This window comes from Dendrobates tinctorius, unplaced genomic scaffold (assembly GCF_039654945.1).
Source record: "Dendrobates tinctorius isolate UK_male_01 unplaced genomic scaffold, ASM3965494v1 ptg000015l, whole genome shotgun sequence".
Taxonomy (NCBI): Eukaryota; Metazoa; Chordata; class Amphibia; order Anura; family Dendrobatidae; genus Dendrobates; species Dendrobates tinctorius.
Window position 1 is genome coordinate 18557495 of NW_027361683.1, and position 27089 is coordinate 18584583.

Genomic DNA, 27089 nt, shown 5'->3' on the forward strand with positions numbered 1-27089 from the left:
CCAGCTAGTACCCATTTCCGTGACTGCTGATTTCACAGCATGCCATGTTTCTGGGCTCTAGTACCGCCAGCTAGTGCCCATTTCCGTGACTGCCACTTTCACAGCATGCAGTGTTTCTGGGCAACAGTACCTCCAGCTGTACCTCGTTACACCAAAGTGGAAAAAAAGGACGACAGATGCTAAACACCTATAGGCAGAAGCACAAGAGGCGGGATCCAGCCACGCCAGCTGTTTCCTGGCAGTGAAGTGCGAACACAGGTGCCTCCCCCAAGGGGTAAACAGAGTTCCAGCATCGCCAGCTGGTTCTTGGGAGTGCCCAAGGGCACGGGTACCTCCTGCTCCAAACCGTGTTTCGACAACGCTCGCCGTTACACGGTTGTGTCCGCCGCACTGTTCCACGCCCCCGCCGTACATCATTCCGGCTCAGTTTGCCGTTATCCGTGGTGTCGGCAGTGTAGGAGCCCTCTACGTGGACTCCGGAACCTGGCGCTCAAGGCTGGTCTCGACAGTGCCAGTAGGCCCAGCTCCTCCCCTGCTGCGACTGTGTCCGGGTTGCTGGGGCAAATGTGGCTCTTGCACCTTCTGCCGAGAAGACATTACTCTGGTAGAAGACCCAAGACAGGAAGACAGATGCAGAAGACAAATGGAGATGTCCCCGGACTCCGGTCTTTTTGCTCTTGAACTTGCGTCTTTGTGGGGGGTTTTGTGGGCTTCTCGGCAGTGCTTTTGGCTTATGTCACCACTACATTGTGGTATCCGGGCTACAGTAATGTCAGCTGTTGCCCAGTACAGCCACTGGCACTTTTACCTTCTGCTGCTTATCTGGGTTCCAGTAACGTCAGCTGGTTCTCAATAGAGTCAATGACTTAGGTCCCCCCTTTGTGGTATCCGAGTTCCAGTAACATCTGCTGGTCCCTGGTAGTGCATTCTGGCACAGGTACCTCCTGCTTAGTTAACGGGCTTCGGTAACGTCAGCTGGTGCCCGTTAGTTCCATTGGCTCTTATGCTGATTTCTGCTGCCTATACGGGTTCCAGACTCACCAGCTGGTTCTCTCAAGTTCCTGTGCCTACTGTTACTTCTGCGTATTTCCTCTGGGTTTGGAACATTCTGCGACCAGCCAATAGCAGAGTAACCACAGACGGAGGTTTAGGAAGCAGTAGGAGCAGATGTACATGAACCAAAAGCAGAATATCAATATGCAGAATTACTGAATAACAGTAATATAATCATCAGAAGAAGACTAAGCACGGTTTAAAGGGAGTGTATCCGTTCCCCCACGTGGTGCTCCTGGAAACTCCCTGCAAAGCAAGGTGAGCTGAATGCGGACACATGTCAGTCAAAGGGCATATTGACACCACCACCGGCAGTTTTAATTTAATAATGTAAAATCACTAACCCTAACCTTACTAATCCTAACCCCTAACCCTAACTAACCCTAACCCCAACCCCTTACCCTACTAACCATAAACCCTAACCCAACTAATCCTAACCCAAAGAAAAACACCGCTGTTAAGATAGCGACCAGTTTCCCTGACACAGCTTTCGCTCTGTGCATTTTTCTAGATATTTTTTTGCTCCTCTGCCTCTGCAAACTCCTTCCCCATTATCCTGAGGTGTTTCCCCTCCGTTTTATCCATTATAGCACTGTAGTGGTCATTTTGTAATTCCGATTTTTTTCTCCCATTGACTTACATTGATACCGGAAATTGGAATACCGATACGATATTGGGCAATATCGCTCATCCCTAAAGAGGAGGCTTTGTGCAGCAGGCCTTCATGGTAAAATAGCTGCTAGGAAACCACTGCTAAGGACACGCAACAAGCAGAAGAGACTTTTTTGGGCTAAAGAACACAAGGAATGGACATTAGACCAGTGGAAATCTGTGCTTTGGTCTGATGAGTCCAAATTTGAGATCTTTGGTTCCAACCACCGTGTCTTTGTGCGACGCAGAAAAGGTGTACGGATGGACTCTACATGCCTGGTTCCCACTGTGAAGCATGGAGGAGGAGGTGTGATGGTGTGGGGGTGCTTTGCTGGTGACACTGTTGGGGATTTATTCAAAATTGAAGGCATACTGAACCAGCATGGCTACCATAACATCTTGCAGCGACATGCTATTCCATTCGGTTTGCGTTTAGTTGGACCATCATTTATTTTTCAACAGGACAATGACCCCAAACACACCTCCAGGCTGTGTAAGGGCTATTTGACCAAGAAGGAGAGTGATGGGGTGCTACGCCAGATGACCTGGCCTGCAGAGTCACCAGACCTGAACCCAACTGAGATGGTTTGGAGTGAGCTGGATCGCAGAGTGAAGGCAAAAGGTCCAACAAGTGCTAAGCATCTCTGGGAACTCCTTCAAGACTGTTGAAAGATCATTTCTGGTGACTACATCTTGAAGCTCATCAAGAGAATGCCAAGAGTGTGCAAAGCAGTAATCAAAGCAAATGGTGGCTACTTTGAAGAACCTAAAATATAAGACATATTTTCAGTTGTTTCACACTTTTTTGTTAATTATATAATTCCACATGTGTTAATTCATAGTTTTGATGCCTTCAGAGTGAATCTACAATTTTCTTAGTCATGAAAATAAAGAAAACTTTGAATGAGAAGGTGTGTCCAAACTTTTGGTCTGTACTGTATATGATATTTGTAGTCTTTTTTGAGAAATGTGCGCCGGGTTGCAAACTACTGCTGTCACCATGGATCTATGCAGAGATCTGTGCCTAGTAGTCATAATGAATGGCATTGTTTTCCATTACAAATCAGGCTGTGAATGGCAGTTAAATTACTCGTGTATGGCCAGGTTAAGGCAGATCAGTCACAAGATTTCACAGTACAAACTGCATACATTATTAAATAGACCTCTCAGAGCTTAGGAGGATGGCATACTTTCACAGAAAATCCAAGTCAGAATAGCTGTATAATCCTTTTTGGAACATTTTCCTGCCTCATGATGAGTCCAGATAGTACTGCAGGAGCACACTAACGCTGGATTAACACGTCCATGATATACAGTCTGCAATCAGATCATAAGTTGCATGATCGGCAGACCTAACATTACTGCTTCACAGGCATAATTAAATACGTTGGTTCAGGTAAGGAGACCTGAGTTGTAAGTTTAGCGCTTGCATACATAGTTAGGACATGATGTGATATTGCATTTGCGCCTGATTATCATCAAGTGTTAAAGTGAACCTTTCAGGCAACTCATGCTGCTCTAACTGCAGGCAGCTGAAATCTCACATCTAGCAGTGCTAGGAAGAGCCGGCAGGGAATTGGTCTGGGCTACAGCTATGGTCACCAGGCAGATCTTGAGAGTATATCATCTCTGAAACACCGGAGAATTTCAGAAAATAAAATCCCTGGCTGCGATCGTGTAGCTAGGCTGAGTCATGCTGCCCACAGTTTAGGCAGCATGAATCACCAGGCAGATTCCATTTTAATATATTTTGCATAAAATTCATGAACCACGCATGCCATTTTGAATAACATGAAATGTCAATGAATAACACAAGGCAAAAGAAAAGGAATTTCAAACAATCCAATAATGACCAATCAGCTCTTTCAACGCAAACTATTGGACTCCTGCTGAAACAAAGAGGACATGGATTTTCTTAGTAAGCACACTAGCCTCTTTAGTTTGTATGCCGCTTGTATGGGAAAAACTGGTTGCAAAACCTCTTAATCTGAGTGGCGCGTATCCCTGCAGTTTCCCCAGAAAATATTACCCACTCACCACTAAGAACATCAGGACTGATATAAGCTGGACTTCCTCGTTGATCCTTCAACAAATCATCTTCGCTCACCAAGTGCTTACCCAGGCAAAAGTTGGTGATTGTTATTCTATGTGTCCTTTAAAAGAGAAATGCAGAGTATAAATGTAGACAACAAACCCCAAATATACAAAAATATAGTGCTGAAGACCAAAGTTATAGCTCTGTAGAATTAGCTAGATGAAACTCACAAAGATGAATTGTTTCATTGAAATTATCTGCATAAAACAGAGTACCCAAAACACACAACCATGTCTTCATCAAATCATATGCCGTGTAATACATAAAAAAGCAGGAGAAAACTGAGCAAGCACGTTTCAAAAATTGGTAAGTTTTTATTGAATATCAAAAGATTTTTAAAAAATATTTACAAAGATAGAAAAGAAACAAGCGACACCCTTAAGCCACACTAAAATCTATTTCATATATAAACATACAAATATAAATAGTGGGCAGAAGAGAGCTCATCTGGTATAGGTCTTAAGCGGCTAAAATAAATATATATCGTTTACACAGTAAGAGTTGACAATCTCCCCTTGAGAAATCTGTATGTACTGAATATGCAAAACGCGCGTCAGGGTAGTTTCTATCAGTGTTCTAAGGGGACTACCTGAGCCTCTTTCTTCTGTGTGTGGGTAAGATGCCTGTATTAACCAGGACTGCATTTATTTAAACAATGTATTGGGTCTTTAACTCCTCTGGATACCGACTGGGATGTGTCTATTACATATGAGATACGGAGCTTATCTTTACATATTACTCTTACCAAGTAAATGATATATATTTATTTTTAGATACTTCTTAAAAACATACCAGGGGAGCCCTCTTCTGCCCGTCATTTACATCGGTATAACTATGTATGAAATAGATTCTATTGTGGCTTGAGGGTGTCAATTGTTTGTCTTTTCTATCTTTTTTTAAAATCTTTGATGTTTAATAAAAACGGACCATTTTTTTTTTTTTTTTTTTTTAAACATGCATACTCCATGTCCTCCTGCTTTTCCATGCCTATCTGAAGTGGTTCCTTTTTCTGTGATCAGTTCCATCTAGGTGGTGCCCCTTGTCACAATTAAACATATTACTGGGTTATTGTTTGTTAAAGTATAATACATAAAATTGGCTTCCTCGTAAATATGTACATCTGACTCGAGCTACATATTATTGCCAAGTAGCTATAGAAATTACAGAAGTAAGTACACAAGCTAAAAATGCCCACAGCTCGCCTCAAGAGCATGCAGGAGTTACCGTCATTTGCTGATCTCTTAGTTTTGGCTTGAAATGTGTGAGGTATGGGGATTATAGTTCACCGTTTATGAGCAACAGGGGAGACTCATGCTGCAGCTAGTAATCTCACAGCCAGGCAAAAGAAAGGGAGGTGGATTTTTGTAGCGTTACACAAAATGTTTGCTTTTAGTGTACCTTAATATTCTCTTAAAGGCTGTACTACATCCTCCTAGATTCTGTGTCACGTTTGGAATTTTTTTACTGTACTACCAGGGTGTGCTGCAATAGTTTTCCATATCTAACCAAATACAGTGCCCAGATGGCTAGTAACAAAGCAAAATATTCCAAGCAGTGTTCCAGCGACTGCTAATCATTTCAATGAAGTTTTAGGATCCAGTGCATTACCATCACATTACATTGAAGCCAAACAAATAGAGTTGTCAGAAATATTATTAAACACGATACTGCTAAATGCATTTTTACTGAAGTCTTCTGTGTACATGTATGTGGGTGATGTACCGGACTGTGTATTATATACACACAGGAATCTCCATTATCTGAGACTGAACAGGCTGTACTCTCGGAGATGAATCATCCTCATTAGGCTGATAGTTTTATACATAAGCCCACGCTAATTTACGAGGGAACATGCCACAAGCACGATCTTTTTCAATGCTTTTCAGATTTCCACTTCAAGTGAAAAATATAAAAAATACTGGAGTATTAAAGAAAACACATTGAGGAAAAAGCACGTCACTCAACGAGGGCAGAAAAAAAAAAAAAAGAAAAGAAACTTCTACAGCACAGGCAAAAGATAGATTTTGTAGGTGCCAAGTTAGGGTCCCGTTTCACATAGCAACGCAGCAGCGATCCCGACAACGATACGACTTGGTAAGGATCGCTGGTGCATTGTCACACAGCAGCTATTCTGAACGATTTCAGCCTGCGTCCCCAAGTTCTGCGTCGAAAATGAGGTCGCTCGTCGGTGTCAAACACAGCGATGCGTGCTGGCCAGCGGGATGCCGACGATGAAAAAATGGCCCAGGACATTCGAGGACGATCAGCGATATCCAGCAGGGGGGCCGGTCACCGCTATGTGTCACATGTAGCGAGATCGCTGTTGCGTCATAAAATCGTTGACGCATCAGTGATCTCGCTATGCGAGACGGGGCCTTAAGGTTTGTCCCGTAATAACAAGTGGGGTTTCATACACAGAAGACAGACAAGAGAAGATCCTGTTCCCAACACTGAGAAGCAGCATGGACATTCAGCAAAACTGAGCAGTGTAGCTGTAAATACAGCATTAGACCTCATTCAGGCATCTGCAATTTTTTCGACTTGTAAAGACAAGGACCATTCTTCATCAGGATTTTGGATCACCTTTTCATAAGCATTTTATCAATTTTCACCATCTATGCTATATCAGTGATTTTCACTGATAGAAAAAATATTCCATCAGTGAAAATCACTGAAATTTTAGCCTCATTTTCTGGATCTAAAAAACTGTCTTAAGAGTCAGAAAAACAGTCTATTTTTTTTTTAAAGACCGTATTTTTCTGACTAAGACACTTTTTTGTATGCAGAAAATGAGGCTAAAAGTTCAGTGTGTCAAAGCCTGAAGGAGCTTTTACAAGCATAGCGTTTGTTTTTTTGGTCAGTCTGCAGGGGATTGCTGGATGAGTTTTAGCTGAAGATTTACAGCAGAGTTATGTCCGTTGGCTTGAAATCAGCTGCCAAGCGCTTCTAGTGTCTCTCGGCAGCAAGAAGGCAGGAGGAGTAGGGGGGACAGGAACCATCACCACCGTGCCTTGGAGTGAGACGAGTGCTTGTGATGGGAGTTCCACACTACGGTTCAGGAAGCTTATTGCTCAGTAGGTACAGTGCCTACAAGTAGTATTCAACCCCCTGCAGATTTAGCAGGTTTGATAAGATGCAAATAAGTTAGAGCCTTCAAACTTCACACAAGAGCAGGATTTATTAACAGATGCATAAATCTTACAAACCAAAAAGTTATGTTGCTCAGTTAAATTTTAATAAATTTTAAACATAAAAGTGTGGGTCAATTATTATTCAACCCCTAGGTTTAATATTTTGTGGAATAACCCTTGTTTGCAATTACAGCTAATAATAGTCTTTTATAAGACCTGATCAGGCCGGCACAGGTCTCTGGAGTTATCTTGGCCCACTCCTCCATGCAGATCTTCTCCAAGTTATCTAGGTTCTTTGGGTGTCTCATGTGGACTTTAATCTTGAGCTCCTTCCACAAGTTTTCAATTGGGTTAAGGTCAGGAGACTGACTAGGCCACTCCAACACCTTGATTTTTTGCCTCTTGAACCAGGCCTTGGTTTTCTTGGCTGTGTGCTTTGGGTCGTTGTCTTGTTGGAAGATGAAATGACGGCCCATCTTAAGATCCTTGATGGAGGAGCGGAGGTTCTTGGCCAAAATCTCCAGGTAGGCCGTGCTATCCATCTTCCCATGGATGCGGACCAGATGGCAAGGCCCCTTGGCTGAGAAACAGCCCCACAGCATGATGCTGCCACCACCATGCTTGACTGTAGGGATGGTATTCTTGGGGTCGTATGCAGTGCCATCCAGTCTCCAAACGTCACGTGTGTGGTTGGCACCAAAGATCTCGATCTTGGTCTCATCAGACCAGAGAACCTTGAACCAGTCTGTCTCAGAGTCCTCCAAGTGATCATGAGCAAACTGTAGACGAGCCTTGACATGACGCTTTGAAAGTAAAGGTACCTTACGGGCTCGTCTGGAACGGAGACCATTGCGGTGGAGTACGTTACTTATGGTATTGACTGAAACCAATGTCCCCACTGCCATGAGATCTTCCCGGAGCTCCTTCCTTGTTGTCCTTGGGTTAGCCTTGACTTTTCGGACAAGCCTGGCCTCGGCACGGGAGGAAACTTTCAAAGGCTGTCCAGGCCGTGGAAGGCTAACAGTAGTTCCATAAGCCTTCCACTTCCGGATGATGCTCCCAACAGTGGAGACAGGTAGGCCCAACTCCTTGGAAAGGGTTTTGTACCCCTTGCCAGCCTTGTGACCCTCCACGATCTTGTCTCTGATGGCCTTGGAATGCTCCTTTGTCTTTCCCATGTTGACCATGTATGAGTGCTGTTCACAAGTTTGGGGAGGGTCTTAAATAGTCAGAAAAGGCTGGAAAAAGAGATAATTAATCCAAACATGTGAAGCTCATTGTTCTTTGTGCCTGAAATACTTCTTAATACTTTAGGGGAACCAAACAGAATTCTGGTGGTTTGAGGGGTTGAATAATAAATGACCCTCTGAATAAACTTTTCACAATTTAAAAAAAAAATTAAACAAAGAAATAACATTCTTTTTTGCTGCAGTGCATTTCACACTTCCAGGCTGATCTACAGTCCAAATGTCACAATGCCAAGTTAATTCCGAATGTGTAAACCTGCTAAATCTGCAGGGGGTTGAATACTACTTGTAGGCACTGTAGAGATAAGCTCTGCTTTCGTCAAGAAAACCCCTCCGCCGCCGGCACTTGGGACCAGAGCGCTCAGCTGCATAGAAATACATGCAGCTGAAGACTCCGATCCGAGTGCCGGCGGCAGTGCCGGGTATTGACGTGCGAGACTCGTCCGAGTTTCTCGCAAGTCTGAACCCGGCCTTACACTGTTCTTCCACCACAACTTTCTCTAATTGGCCACCCTGCCTGTCTAAATAACAATGGGAAAACAAGATAATAAAAATTATTATTATTATTATTATTATTGCAAGCCACATATCAGGAGAGAAAAGGTGTCTAATTCTATTGAAGAACAAATATCCTCTTTCCCACCCCTCTGTAATATGAATATACTCTTAGCACATCAGCCACAAATATGCCCATACCAAGGTCATCCACATACCCTGCCATAACAGGGTATCATCCATAGATCCCTCATAATAGTGTGTAATCAAGTATTATAGCATACCATTCAGTTAAAAAAAATAAAAAATTTCTTCCAGCAAAAACATAACTGCATTTTATGGTCAGGTGCATCTTATAGTCCAAAAAATACGGTAAGTTTCAAAGCTTCTCCTATTCTTTGCAATGCTAAAGCATGTACAGCACATGACTAACACTCTGTGGCTGTCTGATTTTCATGAACACAGAAACCTGTATGGGTAATTTTGATCTGTGACTCCTTCCATTTAAAAAAAGACTCCCATAGACTAAAATGGGCAACGAAAATCACAAAACAAGTTAGTCACAGAAGTCAAAAATAAGGCCTTAGGCTTAAGAGAAAACAGTTACTAGGACTATCAGTATATGGGCTCATACTCGCATGTGAGAAACTCGGATGAGTCTGACACAACAATACCCGGCACTGCTGCTGGTACTCCGATCGGAGCGTTCAGCTACATGTATTTCTATGCAGCTGAGCGCTCCGCTCGCGAGCGCCGGCGGCAGTGCCGAGTATTGACGTGCGAGACTTGTCCGAGTTTCTCACACGTGAGTATGAGCCCTTAGTAGAAGATTCCTGTGCACCACTGTTTCAGCTTTGTGAAGCCTTGGAGCAACCTTCTACCATTTTGCCATTAAGTCCAAGAATCTAAGGCATTATATATTTCTCAGTAGGCTTTTTTTTTTATTAAACAAAATATACATAGGATAGAAAAAGTGCATTTTTTATCCTATAGATGTTTTGATTAATGACGAAACTAATTGAGGAATATATATATATGCCTTGGACACTTCTTGTCTCCGGTTCTGCAGCTTCTGCTCTTCCAGACTATGCTCTCATTATCTGCCTTTATACCCTCTTTTAGGGCATCCAATAATCTTAAAAGGGCTTTCTGGTCTTTAAACGTTAGAAGTATAAAGGGATTCTTATAAAAGGGGGAAAAAAAAAAAAAAAAAAACAACATGGATTTTTGTGAGTACTCACTGTAAAATTCTTTTCTCCTAGATGCTCATTGGGGGACACAGGTACTGTGGGTGTGTGCTACTGCCGTCTGGAGGCTGACACTAAGTATACAAAAAAAGAGTTAGCTCCTCCGCCGCCGCATACACCCTCGCCCCAATTGCGGGCGGAAACCAGTTTAGTGCAACAGCAGTAGGAGAACACAGAACAAATTAGCCTTAGGAGCTGCACTAGATCCGCGTACCATGCCCGACGGGGCCAGTCTGGGGCCAGCATAATTGCCGGAACCCTCTCTGTCTTGATTTTCCTGATGACCCTCGGAAGTAGTGGGAGCGGGGGAAACAGGTATGGGAGCAGAAACTGGTTCCATGGTAGGACCAACGCATCCACTGCGATTGCTCGCGGGTCTTGAGACCGAGCGACAAACACGGCCACTTTGGCGTTTTACCTGGAGGCCATCAGATCCACGTCCGGAGTCCCCCACCGTTGGCAAATCTGCTGGAAGACCTCGGGTGCAGGGACCATTCCCCGGCCGCGACACCCTGCCGGCTTAGGAAATCTGCTGCCCAATTTTCCACGCCTGGAATGTGGACTGCTGAGATTACCGAGTGGTTCCCCTAGGCCCAGCGTAGCACATGCTCTATCTCGCGCATGGTTGCCCTGCTGCGCGTGCCTCCCTGGTGATTCACGTACGCCACCATCGTGGCGTTGTCCGATTGAACCCGGACCGGACGCCCTGCTAGAAACTACAGGAAATGTTGCAGTGCCAACCGCACCGCTCGAATCTCCAACAAGTTGATCGGGAGGCGTGCCTCCTGATGCGACCATTGCCCCTGAGCTGTGTGATGGCGGAAAACTGCTCCCCAACCGAGAAGACTCGCATCGGTTGTGATCACCAACCATTGATCTGGGGGAAAGGGCTTCCCCTGAAGTAGAGAGGAGTCGCGCGTCCAGCACTGAAGTGACCGTCTGACACGAGAGGACAACCTGCACTGATGATCGAGCGTGAATGGACTTTTGTCCCAAGAAGTCAAGACAGCATGCTGCAGGGGACGAAGATGAAATTGGGCAAACGGAATCGCTTCCATTGCCGCCAACATCCTCCCTAGCACCCTCATCCCGAACCGAATGGTGTGAGGGCCTGGTTGCTGAAGATTCCGAACTCCCTGCCGGAGTGCTCGAGCCTTGCCCTGAGGGAGAATTACCAACCCTCAGGAGGTGTCGAAAATCATCCCTAGGAATGAAATCCTCTGAGCTGGGACAAGGGACGACTTTTTCCTGTTGACCAACCATCCTAGGCGAGATAGGGTATCCAGCGTGATGCTGACATTTTCCTTGCATGCCCGAAAGGACGGACCCTTCACTAAGAGGTCGTCTAAATACGGTAAAACCAGTAGAATGGCCATGACGACCGCCATTACCTTCGTGAACACTCTGGGGTCGGTGGCCAACCCGAAAGGCAGAGCCACAAATTGGAAATGCCGACCATCGATTGCAAAACGTAGGAATCTTTGATGCGGGGGAAAAATAGGGACGTGTAGGTAAGCATCCTGGACATCGATCGAGGCCAAGTACTCTCCCTGCTCCATGGTCGAAATGACTGAACGGAGAGATTCCATTCGAAAGTGCCTGATTCTGATGAACCTGTTCAGGAGCTTTAGGTCCAAAACCGGCCTTACCGACCCGTCCTTCTTGGGGACCGCGAACAGGTTGGAATAAAAACCTTGCGTTCTTTCGCTCTCTGGTACAGGGACATTGACCCTGTTGCGCTGCAGTACCTTGATGGCCCCTAGCAATGCCTCTGCCCGGGACTCTGCTTTGGGAAGCCGGGAAAGAAAAAATCATCTTGGAGGATCTCTGACAAATTCTATTTTGTACCCAGACGACACCAATTCCGCCACCCAAGCGTTGCGTGCCACCGCAACCCAGACGTGGCAGAACCTGAGTAGACGTCCGCCCACTCTGCCGTCTTCGGGTACCAGATGCCCCGAGTCATTTCGCTGAGGGCCTCTGGGACCTGGCCCCCCTTGACCTGGGTGGGCAGCCTCGCTTCCTGTCCAGCGGGTTGGCTCTATATGTGACCTGACGCTCCTTGTCCTGGCTGTAGCGAGCTGGGGCAGAAGAACTGGCCGCTGCCAGCCACCCGGGGCTGCAAAATGCTCGAAAGCGTGCCTGAGGCTGACGAAATGGCAGTTTACTTTTCTGCTGTGGGGGAAAGCTGCTTTTTCCCCCGTAGCATCTGAGATAAGTTTGTCTAATTTTTCCCCAAATAGGCGGCTACCCGGATAAGGCAGGGAAGTCAAGGATTTCTTGGAAATTGAATCAGCCCGCCATAGCCTTAACCACAGGGCTCTCCTAATGGCGATTGCATTCGCCGCCGCCAGTGCTGCGCAATTAGCTGCATCCAAGGACGCATTGATTAAATAGTCACCTGCCATCGCGATCTGACCCGCTATCTCAGACACCTCCGTCGGCAGGTCTCTATCCTGCAGGACCTTATTTAAAGAATCTGACCATGACATCATGGCCTTGGCAACCCATGTTGCCGCAAATGAAGGAGAGAGTGCTGATCCTGATGCCTCATACACCGAGCGGGCTAAACTCTGAGTCGATCCGTGGGGTCTTTAATGGAAGAAACACTAGGCACCGACAACAAGGTTCTTGAGGCCAGGCGTGACACTGGGGGATCCATAACCGGAGATTCCGCCCATCCCTTACAGAGCTCTGGTGCAAACGGATATCTTGTTTCTAGCGTTTTTTATCCCGAAAAACGCTTGTCTGGACGTTCCCTGTGCCACTGCACTATGTCCTCGAACTCTGGATGAGTGCTAAAAACACTCTATGCGGTCGTCTGGCCTTCTTAAAGGATACCTTATGACCTGCGGTTAGGCAGACGTCCTCCTCAATACCCAAAGTTTGATTGACAGCCTCAATGAGACTGTCTACCGTCTCCCGACACCCCGGAGTATCCAGGTCCAAGGATTCCTCCACATCATAACCTGAACTCTGCTCGCTCCCGGAAAAAGGTGACGGTGAGCGAGATGCCGCACTCACGGATGCCGAAGCACCGGAGGGGCCCGGAGACGCAGTGTGGGTTCTCTTCCTATGCGTCTGTCTAGAGAGAGTGCGGCCCCTGCAGGCCGGAGGCTCTTGTGAGGTGGATGAACCCTCCCAAACAGGCGAGTCGTCGTCTCTACCCCTATCCGGGGCCTGAAGGGTCTCAATCGCCTTCATAAGCGAAACCATGGACCGAGAGTGATAATGCCCATTCCGGGGAACCCAGACCCCTGTGCGCGTTCGGAGTCACAGGTCTCACATAATTAGTCTGCGCTCGTGGGAACATAACCCCACAGGATACGCATGCGGCATAAAGGAACGTGTACGTTTTTCCTTTCCCAGATATATTGCTGATTAGGCCAAATTTATGAAAGTTCGAGGGGAAAGGAGGAGGAGGGTAACCCTTTAATGCACGTAGTGTGGCTCCGGGACGGGGGTCGCACTTACCCTGCTCCTGTGTGTCCCCCCCGCACTCCTGGTCTGCCTCCAATGCGCTCCTTCACCTCTGGGTAGGCTGCGAATGCTCTCCCGATCGCGGCCTACCCTGCACTGAAGCCGGGGCCTCAATTTTATCCGGCGCCCGCCCTAGTCACGGGGGGGGCGCAGGATATGACGTCGGAACTTCCGCCCGCGGCCTAGGCCAAAGCCGCGGGCTAAATTAGACACCGTCCGCCTGCACATGCGCTGGCAGCCCCGATACCCCGGCGATCCGGTCCGTCATGCCGCTCTCATCACTCCGCTGGTGGTGCAGGTCTGCGGCCCTGCTGAGCTTCCTGCCGGACACAGCCACGCGCAGGTACCAGGAGGGAGGAGGCGAGGAGGAGAGGAGGGAGAGAGGTGAGGGAGAGAGACGAGGGGAGGGTGGGGGGGGGGGGGGGGGTAATGGCGTCTGCAGATCGCAGCCCTAGCCTCATTATACACAATGGAAAACCCTCAGGGGACCTCATGGTGTGAGCTCAAAAAAACGCTGCCCAGGGCCCTCCCCAGCTCTATACTTGCCACTGGTAGCGCACCTGGGGCATTTCATTTTAGGACGGTGCAGGCACCCTAACTCCGTCCGCCTAACAGGGGCGAGGAGAGGGACCGTCCGCCGCCATGCAGCACCGCCGTCTTGCGTTGGTGGAGCAGAGGGGGCCGCACAGACTAGTCTTGTGCCTCTGTGCAAGCCCATGGTTTCAATACCTAGGGGTGGACAGGGCTAAGTCTGGCATAATGTCCCACGTCGCGGGAAAGGATACGTGGAGGGACACTCACAGTGCTCGCCCGTTGCTGGTTTGGGGAAATCGTATCCTTTCAATAGGATGCGTTGCCCCTGTCTTATCTTCTTAAAATAAAAAAGAAAAATAGATGTCTGGGGAAAAGTCCCAGAGATGTCCCTCGGTGCGGGAAAGGATACGCGGAAGCGATACTCAACGCGTGCTCGCCCGTTGATGGTTTGGGGAGATCGGACCCTTTCAATAGGATCCGTCGCCCCTGTCTCCTCTTCATAGCAAGAAAAAAAAAAAAAAAAGATAGTCTGGAAAAATCCAGACTGCGTGTGCCTCCATAGGACACTAAGCAAAAAACTGGTTTCCGCCCGCAATCGGGGAGAGGGTGTATGCGGCGGCGGAGGAGCCAACTTTTTTTTGTATACTTCGTGTCAGCCTCCAGACGGCAGTAGCACACACCCACAGTACCCTTGTCCCCCAATGAGACGAAGGAGATAAAAGGCATACATCTCAAATCAGGACATGGTCGTGCCACTTGCCCAAACTTGGCTTTCTCATACTGAGGAGGCAATAATGCCACTTCTAACAGCCTGGAAGAAAATCAATGGCTCCAGACAGCTGTAGCACCACTCCTTGTCAAAGTAACCAGCAAGCATTACACTAGAAAATTAAAACTGGTTATCGAGTTTAAAAAAAATATATAATGCCTCAGTTCTGAAAATGATCAATACAGTTTTCTTGCCTTACCTTTTGTTCAGCACCATGTTACCCAGCTTTAAGTCTCTGTGCACAATGTTCTTCTGCAGAAGTAAAAAAGATTCTTTTGGTTATTGCCCACAGGACATAAAATTGTACAGAACACAGCCACATAAGTGACATGACGTGCATAAAAGTGGGTACTTTACTGCTACCCATTACTCCTCCTCAAGTCTAAAAATTTAAAATTAGAAGAAAATCAAACAATTTCGTAAAATGTTGTCTAAGGTCATACATACCTTGTGCAAAGCCTCCACGACTCGAACAACATCGTAGAATATTACAACAGTTTCTCTCTCCCCCAGCCTTTTCTCCTTAATTACGTAATGCTGTAAATTAATTAAGTCCGCCGTCTTGTCGCTAAAATCGTGGGCACAAAGACAATCGAGGACCAGGCATATTCGCTTCCGCATCTTTCTTACTAGCTTGTTGGCATCCATGTCTTCAGCAATTTCACATGTGCGATCCTATGGAGAGAGATGTGAAGTATACTGGAACTACTTGACGGGATTCAGATCCAAGAAAGACTGGTTTCAGCACTGTCGCCCAGAATGGTAACCTCACACGAGAACCTCCAAATAAAATACAGGCTACTCAAAAAGGATGGTGCTAAATTGTAGCGTCTGTATTCATAACCGAGAGAGCAGAACACAAAGGCACCGACCTAAAGAGACATGATCTATATGTCCAAGCTGATCTGTACAGAAATGTTCAAAAGTTTTTTCTATTGGTAACATGGCCAATGACTAGTAGTCCAGTGATAATAAGGAAAAGGAAAAGCATCCAGTCTAGGTGAAAAATTGTATCAAAAATTTATTCTGCCAGTACAAAATACAACGTTTCGGCCATATTGTGGCCTTTTTCAAGCATCTACTCCTCCGCTGTGCTGTCGGCTGCTCTTTGCTGCATAGTAGTCCAGTGATATCCAGGCAATGGCCAGCATATCCTCAGACTCCACTGTTTCAGTGATACATTGTCTCAGGTCGTTCAGACCACTGAAACAGGAGTCTGAGGATATACTGGTACAGGTCTGTACAGACCTTTACTACCACCTATTCATATCTAGTGTCCGCAACGGAAGCCACTTTGAATATTTGTATACATAAAACTTGGACAGTGTGTCTTTCCATGTTAAAAACGTGTATTATGTTCTGTCAGTTACTGAGTCTACAGTCTTCGACTATGCTTTTAAATCATCCTGTAGGATGTAAACTCCGTTTTTAGCGCGCAGAATCTGTACTAACTGACAAGTCAGGCAGGACTGAACACATCACATCCAAGCTTGGCAGACAATTGGCTATCTGGGTTACAATGATATATTAGGACATGATTGAGTCAATGATTGTCGGAGATGAAAGAAGAAAAAAAAAAAAAAATTGGTCCAAGATACAATTAAAAACCTTCATGAAGCAGCTTCCCATTCTGCATCAGCTCCAGGGCCAAATGCTACTCAGTGCGGTTTTTGTTCGGCTTAATGGTTTCCAGGAGCCTAACTGCAATGAATGGCGGACCGTGCTAAGGACTAATGATAGGGCCACAATGCTCCAAACAAGAGCGTAAGGGAAGAGCAAGTACAGAATGAACACTCAAGCTCCAGTTTCAGGAGACATGGCAGTGTAGACACCACTAGGCTGGGGATTTTGTCACTTCCCCGGGAGCGCTGTAATTGCACTCTGTGGAATGAGCAGAAAGGGCTGTGGTTATGGGGCAATGCTAATTGTAACAGACTTGTTTCTAAACCTCCTGAAAAGTGAGGTCATACATCCAGCTTACAGCCATCACATCCTGTAACTCAAGAAAGGCCCATCTATATATCTCTACACATTCAGTTTTTTCCCCTTTTTCAGGCATATAGTGCATAAAACCCTACTACTGTAACTGTACCTTACAGACAGTTTTGGCTTTTAGAGCAAGCCATTTTTTTCTTTTGGTGTTACATTCAAGGAATCAAAAAACATTTTATAATTTTTTCTTCAACAGTCATGTGGGGTCCGTTTTGTTTTTTTGGGGATATGTTGCATTTGTCAGTGAAGAAATAAGGGGTAAACAAGCTGAAGCCGAAATGATCTCTAAAAACCTGACACCTTTGGACAGGCCATATGGATAGTACCTAGTACTTTTGAAAGTATCACAGCTTTTTGTAGCCAGCCAAGAGTCCTTCAATTCTTGTTTGAGGGATTTTCATCCATACTCCCTTGGAAAATTCTTCCAGTTCTGTGAGATTCCTGGGGAATCTTTCACGCACTGCTATTTCGAGCTCAATGATGTTCAGATCAGGAGACTGAGGGCCATTGTAAAACCTTCAGCTTGTGTCTTTTGAGGTAGTCTATTGTGGATTTTGACATATGTTTAGGATCATTATCCATTTGTAGAAGCCATCCTCTTTTCAACGTCAGCTTTTTTTTAAAGATGTTATGTTTGCATCAAGAAATTGGTGAAAGGTCATTGAATCTGTTCTTCCCTCTACCCGTGAAATATTCCCTGTGCCATTGGCTGCAACACATCCTCAATTAATTACATTTTGAACTGAGGAAAGGGCAACTTGAAAACACTTTTCTATCTTCTTATAGCCTTCTCCTAATTTGTGGGCCTCCACCATTTTCAAAGTGCTAGGCAGATACTTAGAAGAACCCATGGCTGCTGTTTTTTGGCACAAGGTTAGAGGAGGCTGGGTTTTTATAAACCTGGGAAGTTTGCATCACCTAGCCTTTCCCAACGATGATAGTGAACAAGCCATAACCCTAACAGACTAATTAAAGGTCTGAAACCTTGGTCAAAGTTATCTCCGCACACAAATCTCCAAGAGCGCCCAAACTTTTGCATCAGCCCATTTTCCTTTTTGTAATTTTTAAAATGTAGAAAGTGAATTTATATGTATTTTTACCTAAAATACAAAAGAAATGTGTCATCTTTCCTTAATAAAGTTTTGATCAGGTCAAATTTTATTTGCAAATCTCACCTCACATAAAAGGCCCAGGTCTTGTCTACATATCCACGGTGTGTGCGCGCATGTCTATCTAGTCAAGTGTTTGGCTGGACTTATGAGCGTGGGCAACACAGTCCAAGTTATAGCCAGGAAAAAAAATAAATAAATTATTTTTTAACTGTATGCAATTAGTGTGGCTGTTCTTTTACGTCCACTCCTTACACAATGTAAATATGTCCGTTTAATATACCCATATAGCATCTGGTTTTATTCAATTTCATAATATAGGTCGTAAACAATTTCCTATCTTTATCATTGTAAAACCATATGACATACTGATTGATAACCCATATGTGATCCATTTTCCATGCACTCAGACTTTTAATGGGCTTGTCTGATCCAGAATTCAGATTAAGGGCAGTTTCACACGTCCAGATAATTCCGGTACCGGAGCTGTCCGTGTGCATACGTATGCCATCCGTATGTCCGTGTGTACCATAAGTGTGCTGTCCGTGTTTTTGAAAAATTATTTTCAATGTTAACCCTTTGACTTTTAAAAACGCACACGGACAGCATCCGTGTGCGGTACGTGTTTACACGGCCCCTTGGACTTGTATGGGTCCATGTGATCAGTGCTGTTGCACAAAAACGGAGATGTCAGCGTGTTTTGCACAAGGACAGACGGTCCGTGAAAACACGCTGACATCTGCATAGACACATTCATGAGAATGTGTCTAAGTGTGTGTCTCCGGTATGTGAGAAAACTGTCACTACACATACCGGATACACCGACGTGTGAAACTGCCCTAAGGCCGGGGTCACACTTGCGAGTGCAATGCAAGAAACTCTTAAAAAACACATTCCCATGCAATCCTATGGGATTCCGCAATTGCATCGCGGTAAAATCCGCAACATGTCCATTAAGGCTGTGTGCCCACGTTGCGTTTAACTGTTTTTGCCGCTTTCTCCGCAGCGGAAACACTTAAAAAACGCTAACAAAACACATCCCCATGCAATCCTATGGGATTCCACAATTGCTGTGCCAATGCTGCTGATTTTTCTGCTGCGGAATTGCATAGCTGTAAAATCCGCAGCATGACCATTAATTTTGCAGAATCGCGGCGATTCCGAAGCCATAGGATTGCACTGAAATGCTCACTTTACGCATGTGGCTATGCCCACCATGCATAAAGTAAGCGTTTCATGTGCGGATGGTACCCAGGGTGTGGAGGAGAGGAGACTGTCCTTCATTCCCTGGGTACCATAATCCTGTTAAAAATAGAATTAAAATAAAAAATAGGGATATACTCACCTTCTAAGGCCTCCAGAGTGCTCCCACCACTCAGCCACGCTGCCAGCATCTTCCGGTCCCAGGGATGCATTGCGCGAATCACCTGAGAAGACGTCGCGGTCTCGCAAGCGTGACGTCACAAAGGTCCTTCGCGCAAAGCATCCCTGGGAAAAAAACGTACCAGGAGCGCCGCTGAGGAGATCGGGGGCCGTCAGAACGTGAGCATAACCATATTCTTTACTTTTTTTTTTATTTTAACATCCTATCTTTTACTACATAGGCAGCATCAATAGTAAAAAGTTGGTCACACTTGTCCTTGACAAGTGTGACCAACCTGTCAATCACTTTTCCAAGCGATGCTTCAAAGCGCTTGGAAAAGCGCTAGCGTTCTGCAAGCTAAAAACGCATGCAGAACACTTGTGTTTAGCAGGAAAACGCATGCGAATTCCGTATGCGTTTTACCTGCGGCTGGGAGTTACGGAAATGCTGTGGACATTTCCGCAGCATTTCTGCAAGGTGGGCAAATCGCCTAAAACTGCATCTTTTCCACACTCTATAACCTGATAACTTGAGACTGAAGAGGTTGTCTCAAAGGACACTGCAGCCCAAACTTCTGAAGACAGAGGCACAGTAGTCAGCTGATCATCAGGTGGTATTAACAGGGAAAGCACTAGTCATGCACAACAGCTAATAAAGCACTCTCATTCATAGTACCTGAAAGAGGCCATGGTGATGGACCACTCCATCCTGGTTATGCAGGAGAGATAGCAGGGAGTATTCAGTATGTAGTAACATTTTGCCTTGTCTCTCCTCCTGAGTCTCTCCCGATCTGTCCGGTCTTTCTTCCAAACTCAGTATCTATATGATGCAGAAAATAAAACTTAAGGGGGAAGAAGTCGAAAGACAATAATAAGAGGTTACCTGTTGTTTTTTTTTTGTTTGTTTTTTAGTGAGGGGAAAAAAAAAAAACAAAAAAAAACACACACACACACACACACACACACACACACACACACACACACGACAATGCTTTGCATAGTCGGACCCTCCCGCAGTCTCCCTGGTTTGTTTTTACAAGTATACGATTACTGCACAGCCAATGTGTAGTAGCCTCAGAGGCCAGAAGAAATACTATTACCAGCGCTCAAAAACGGAAGCCATGATGCTGGAGGTGACAGCTTAGAAGCGACTCATGTGACCACTGCAACCAAACACAGGGTATGAAATGCCAGAGCCTTTACCCTGGATTATCGAGGACTTGCTTTTATGCTATGCTTTTTTTCCTTCAAATTGTCAGATATCCATGTAAAGTCTGGACGTGGTCACACAAAAGCCCTCATTATTCTAGGGACTATACGGTGATGTGGGGATTTAAAGTTCCAGTTATGAAAACTTTTAAGGAGCTTTTGTTTTTTTCAACTATTAAACCAAATCCAGGATGCGCCAGTCACATATAACTCACAATATTGAACTGAATAAGACTGCAAATACTCTGACAACATACCAGTTCAAGAATTTCCCAAAAATAGGCAACACTTGCCACTACAATCAGATGGGCATACAACATGGCCCAGGTGGCCAAGCCAGAAAAAGGCTGTACTTCTCACACGACTCTCTCCGTTCAGTATGTATGCAAAAAAAAAAAAAGCTCAAATTCTCCCAACACCTCTGCGATACAGCTGAAGTTTCTGAAGCTGTGATCTTGTGAGACAACTAAAGGGGGTTTTACACTAAGCAATATCGCTAAAACGTCACTGGTTTTGTGACGTTATAGCGATATTGCTAGCGATATCGCTATGTGTGATACTTACCTCCGACCGGCTCCCCCGCTGGTTATCGCTGATCGCGCGAGAATGTCCGGCTCCATTTCTCGTCGGGCGCTTCCTGCTGTGACGACGAGCGACGCGTGGACGCGGGCGGGAGGACGCAGGATCGCTGTGTGTGAATGGTAAGTATCGTCCGCTGCGTCGCTGCTGCATCGCTGTGAGATCTTTCTGTATGAAAGCTCACTAGCGATCATTTAGCGATGCACCAGCGATCCTGACCGGGTCGGATCGCTGGTGCATCGCTAAATGTAAAAGGGCCTTAAATGGCCAGCACTGGGGCCAAATCCCACCAAGGACAACATCTGCAAGGAGTTTGTATGTTCTCCCTGTGTTTGCGTGGGTTTCCTCCAAGTTCTCCCTCCTACACTCCCTAAGACATACTGATAGGGAATTAGATTATGAGCCCCAATGGGGACAGTGATGATGTCAAAACGCTGCGGAATATGATGGCGCTATATAAGCAAAGTATAAGAAATACTAACAGCACAGAGAAAAACACCCATGTAAGAAACAGTCCCCGATTCCTGCAGCATGAATCAACAGCTATATTCCCTGTATAATATCGTCTGCATGACGTTTGTGTTAAATTCCCACAAGTACTCCACAACTGCAATCAAAATTATTCATCCTGGTTGCAGGTTAATTTTTAATCTGCAAACTCTGTGCTGTTTGCAATCCACCAAACAGCAATATAAATATCTCACCACAACTAATATCACAGTGGTTTCTCAAAATCCAACACAATTTTCCATTTTAAGGACTACGTCAGTCTCAGAATTACGCAACCCCTTCATGACAAGTGTCTTTAGTCTGTAGCAGAGAACCCAATTGCTGTTGTAGCCTATTGCAAACACGATGGATAGCAAGACTCCAGCTTTTGGCAAAAAGGATGAGGGTACAAAAATCTAGCAAAGGCATTCAATGTTCATAGATACTGGCAGCGCAGTTTACAAGGTCACAGTGGTAGGAACACAGGTTACACTACCGGGATATGATAAAAAGAGAAAGAATCCGGCTGCCACCACATTCCTGAGGAGGCAGGTGCTCAAAACTATGCACCAGTATAGAAACCACTCTCACTGGTAAGGGATAAGAAAACTTAAGTTGTAATAATTATGTTAATAAATAACCCATACGACACACTGCAATAGTGCACTACAGTAACTCACATCCTGAAGGTTCAGGAAATGACTGGACTAAACACAAAAAACACCAAAGTCTCACTATTGTGAGAATTCTTCCCATCACATATATAATCTCTTTCTTTATCTCATCTCGGCACTTTAATAGCAACTCATCAGGAGACACTGTGGAATATTCCCACTAGAAAGGAGACTTAGGGTACCGTTACACCTAGCGATCCGCACCAGCGATCCCGACCAGCGATATGACGCGGTCAGGATCGCTGGTACATCGCTAGGTGGTCGCTAGTGAGCTGCCACACAGGCAGATCTCACCAGCGACATCGCTGGGGACGGGGATCGCTACTTACCTGTCAGACGCGGCGATCCTGCATCCTCCCTCCCGGCTCCACGCGAGCCGGTCGGAAGTATCACATGCAGCGATATCGCTAGCAATATCACTGCAACGTCACAAAATCGGTGACTTTACAGCGATATTGCTAGCGATATCACAGTGTGTAACGGGGGCTTAAAGCCCATAAAAATATTTATGCACAGGTAGCCGTATTAATAAATAGTCTTTATTTTTACATAACGCTAATATATTCTGCAGCGCAAAGTTGCAACGCTTTTTCTTTCTTTTCAAAGTCAACCTCTGCAGAGAATGCTTTTACCAATTCCATAGCCTCATTGAGTCTTTTGGTATGATGCTCAAAGATATTTTTTTTTTCCTCCAGTAGCCTCTTCCTCCCATTTGGTAAGTAAATTGGGAGAACGTACTCTTAAAGGAGGGCTCAATGTGATCCTATCACACTCTCTGGTTTGCTATTGGTTGCACGAGTTGAGCCCACCGTGATGTAGGTTTGGGGAATCCCACTCTCCGAGATCTAATTGGAAATTCCCTATCCAATCAGATGAGAACGGGTTCCACGACACTTAGTGGGCAGAGCCAAGATTGTAAAGGAGCGGTGTCACAGGGGCGCCACTTGACATATGCTGATGCACAATCAGGATGTACCTTGAACATTCGGTTTAGAAATGCAATTCGGTTATATTCACTCTGTGATAGGTACAGTGAATGATAGTGGAGCTAATGTTGTTAAACATTCCTTATTAGCTAGCCTGTTGTGGTACATACAATATGAGGATATCACTTACCATTTAGCACCCTAAATACCCATTTATACTCTGAAACTCATAGGATACCTATCACAGCAAATAGTGAATGTCCTTTGTGAATAGAAGGAACACATAAGAGCTACCTGTGTATAAAACAGGATTCTGGTTGCTTACCGTAAAATCTGTTTCTCAGAGTCTACATTGGGGGACAGAGAAACCGTGGGTGTGTGCTGCTGTCACTAGGAGGTTGACACTATGCATGAAAAAAATGTTAACTCCGCCTCCGTAGTATACACCCCTCCGACCGGCTGTAGGACAATCAATTAGTGGAAAAGCAGTAGGAGGAGACATCATGTAAGTCATCATATATTCATTACAGGTAATAAAATCATGGGAGGGCGCTGTGTTAAATGAAGACTGAGAAACAGATTTTACGGTAAGCAACCAAAATCGTGTTTTCTCTTTCGTCTCATTGGGGGACACAAACTGTGGGATGTCCAAAAGCAGTCCCTGAGGTGGGAAAAGACAAACTTCCTTCATGCCGGAGAACTCATGACTGCAAGATTCTTCTGCCTAGGCTGGTGTTCGCTGAAGCATAGGTATGGACCTTATAGAACCTTGAAAAGGTATGCACGGACAACCCTGTGGCAGCCTTGCACAACTGCATGGCGGTTTCTGCCCAGTTGAAGATTCTGGATACCTCGGCCAGTGCCCAGGGACTTCTGGTTCCCCCTTGGTGATCGATGTATGTCACTGCCGTGGCACTGTCTGTTTGAATCCGGACTGGCTGGTTGTTGAGGTATCTTTCCCAATGTAGAAGTGCTAGAAAGACCGCCCTCAGTTCTAGAATGTTGATTGATAGTGAGGATTCTTGCCTCGACCATCGTCCCTGGACTGTCAGGTGGCGGAATACCACACCCCAGCCAAGGAGACTGGCATCTGTAGTTACTACCTGCCAGTGGACAGGGGGAAAAGGCCGACCCAGATGAACAAGGGGGGAGGTCAGCCACCACTTGAGAGACTCCCTGGTCTGAACGGAAGGGAGGAAGGGGCGATCCAGCGAAGAGATGGACCTGTCCCACTGAAGGATGTTCCTCTGCAGTATTCAGGAACGGAACAGGGCAAAGGGTATTGCCTCTGAAGCTGCCACCATCCTTCCCCAGACTCTCATGGCAGCGCAAAAGGATAGAAGCCGGAATTTCAACAGAGAGCGAATTCCCTGCTGGAGGGTAATCCACTTTCTTTCTGGGAGAAAGACCCTCGAGCGGCGGGTGCCAATTATCATCCCTAAGAATTCTAGGAGTTGCGTTGCCGATAGGTGGGATTTCTTCCAGTTTATGATCCAACCAAACCGGGAGAGCTTGTTTAAAACTACCGCTAGATTTTCCTGGGCCTGAGCGAAGGAGGGCGCCTTGACGAGAATATCGTCAAGATATGGTACCAATATTATGCCTCTGACCCTTAATATAGAAACCATCACTGCCATAATCTTTGTAAAAATTCTGGGGGCTGTTGCCAGCCCAAATGGCAGGGCCACAAACTGGAAATGCTGTTTTTGGACAGCAAAATGCAGAAACCTCTGATGTCCCTGAAAAATGGGGATGTGTAGGTAGGTGTCCCGCATATCTATGGAACATAGGAATTCCTGATCCTCCACAGGCCTGTTTCACACATCAGTTTTTGTCCATCAGTCAAAATCCGCCATTTTGCAAAAAAAAACAGATCCGCCAATTTTTTGGGCCGATCCGTTTTTTTTCCCATTGAGTTGCATTGCCGGCGGATCTTGACGGATGGCAATCCGTTGGATCCATTTTTTTGCGGATCCGCCAAAATTTTGACGTCCGTCGACATGCCCGAACGGACCATGCAACATTTTTTCGGGCGGCAGGATCTGCACTTCTCAGGCTATGTGCCCACGTAGCGTTTTAAAACGCTCACTAAAAACCGGACTCCTTCCCAGAAATCGCACGGTTTTTTCCGCGATTTTACCGCGATTATGATCGCGATTTTCGCGTGCGATATTCAAGCACTTTCCAAGCGATTTGAAGCATCGCTTGGAAAGTGATTGACAGGTTGGTCACACTCGTCAAACATAGTGTTTGACAAGTGTGACCAGGTTTTTACTATTGAGGCCGCCTATGCGGCATCAGTAGTAAAAGATAGAATGTTAAAATGCTAATAAAAAAAAAAAAAAATCGGGGTATATTTACCTTCCGGCGTCCCGCGCTGCATTCCCGGGCCACAGCGTTCCCAGTAATGCCTTGCGAGACCTTTGATGACGTAGTCTCGCGTTGCTATAGCGATCTCGCGAGACCGCTAGAGTCACGCGAGACTACGTCATCACTGGACCGTGCCGCAAGGCATTACTGGGAACGCTAAGGCCGGGAATGCAGCGCGGGACACCGGAAGGTAAATATACCCCGATTTTTTATTCTTTTTTTTTTTTTTAACAGGGGTATGGTGCCCAGGGCCTGGAGGACAGTCTCCTCTCCTCCACGCCGTGGTTACCAACCGCACGAGACGCTTAACTTCCCGCATGGTGGGCATAGCCACATGCGGGAAGTAAGCAATTCTCATGCATTCCTATGGGTGCGGAATCGCGGCAATTCTTTGCGATTCCGCACAAAAGAATGAGCATGCTGCGATTTTTTCCGCGATGCGATTCCGCCGCGGAAAAAAGCGCGGCATTAGCACAGCATGTGCGGAATGCCATAGGAATGCATGGGGTGCGTTCTGTACACGATTTTTAAACGTTTTCGCGCCGAAAGTCGCGGCAAAAACGCTTAAAAATCGCTACGTGGGCACACAGCCTCACTGCGCATGGCTGAAAGACTTCACTCAGCCAGAAATTTAACCCTAAACTCTGTTCTGGCGGCTGGAAAATCTCTCACCAGGCAGCGGTTCCTTTAAAATTCTTCCTTTCACGGATCCATTAAAATAACGGTCCGGTGACAAACGTTGTGCTCAGTTCAGGAACGGATCCGCTATCCGCCATTTTAGCGGATTTTGACTGAACACAAAAAATGATGTGTGAAACAGACCATAGACGTAATTACCGACCGAACAGATTCCATCCTGAAATGGCATAAGCGGACCCATCTGTTAGCCTTTTGAAGTCTAGTATGGGACGAACTGAGCCATCCTCGGTATCAAACAGGTTTGAGTAAAAGCCAGTGAAACGTTCCTGCTCAGGAATGGGGACGATTACTCCTGCGTTGATGAGAGAGTCGATTGCTGCAAAAAACCTAGAGCCATAGCAGCATCTTTCGGTGGCTGCGATAGAAAGAAGCGATCTCGCGGAAGCGCGTTGAAGTCTATCTTGCATCCTGTTGATACTACCTCCTTTACCCAGATATCCTCTACTGAATTCTGCCAGACATCTCTGAAGAGCAGAACGCAGCCTCCTAGTCTGGGAGAGGTACTGGGAAGGGAGTTGGACTCCCTGCTGGCATCAGGCTGAAGTGGCTCTGCCCAGCCGTGACCTGGTAGCTCTGCTGTTGGAACTGCGGGAATGCCATGACGGGGTGGGCCGAAATGATACCTTCCTCCTATCTCTCAGTGCTTGCGACCTCTGCGGGCCCGGAGCATAAGTGCCTGTCGCTGAGGTACGGGCGAAAGGGCTGAAAGGGCTGAGCCCTAGGTTTGAAAACATATCGACGAGGCTTGGCCTGAGGGAGAAGGGAGCTTGTGCCCCCGTTGCATCCTTAATGATTTGATCTAACATTGACCCAAAGAGCCGGGTGCCCTGAAACAGCAGATTGGTCAGTGATTTCTTTGAAGACAAATCAGCCTGCCAAGCCTTTAGCCAGACCGTCCGTCGGACGGCTACCATGTTACTGGATGCTTGAGCTGCGCAAGACGCGGTATCCAGGGCTGCTGATAGCATATACCTCCCG

General features: G+C 46.0%; 1 protein-coding gene across 1 annotated transcript in view; it reads right to left on the reverse strand.

The window, feature by feature from the left end:
* STK40 (serine/threonine kinase 40) overlaps positions 1–27089 on the reverse strand; it is an 89698-nt gene that overhangs the window by 39376 nt on the left and 23233 nt on the right. The window contains exons 4-7 of the mRNA XM_073562584.1: positions 19842–19985; positions 15150–15377; positions 14902–14954; positions 3742–3857 (exon numbers count right to left, since the gene is read on the reverse strand). Coding sequence (XP_073418685.1) covers positions 3742–3857; positions 14902–14954; positions 15150–15377; positions 19842–19985 — 541 coding nt within the window. The remainder of the gene's footprint in view (positions 1–3741; positions 3858–14901; positions 14955–15149; positions 15378–19841; positions 19986–27089) is intronic.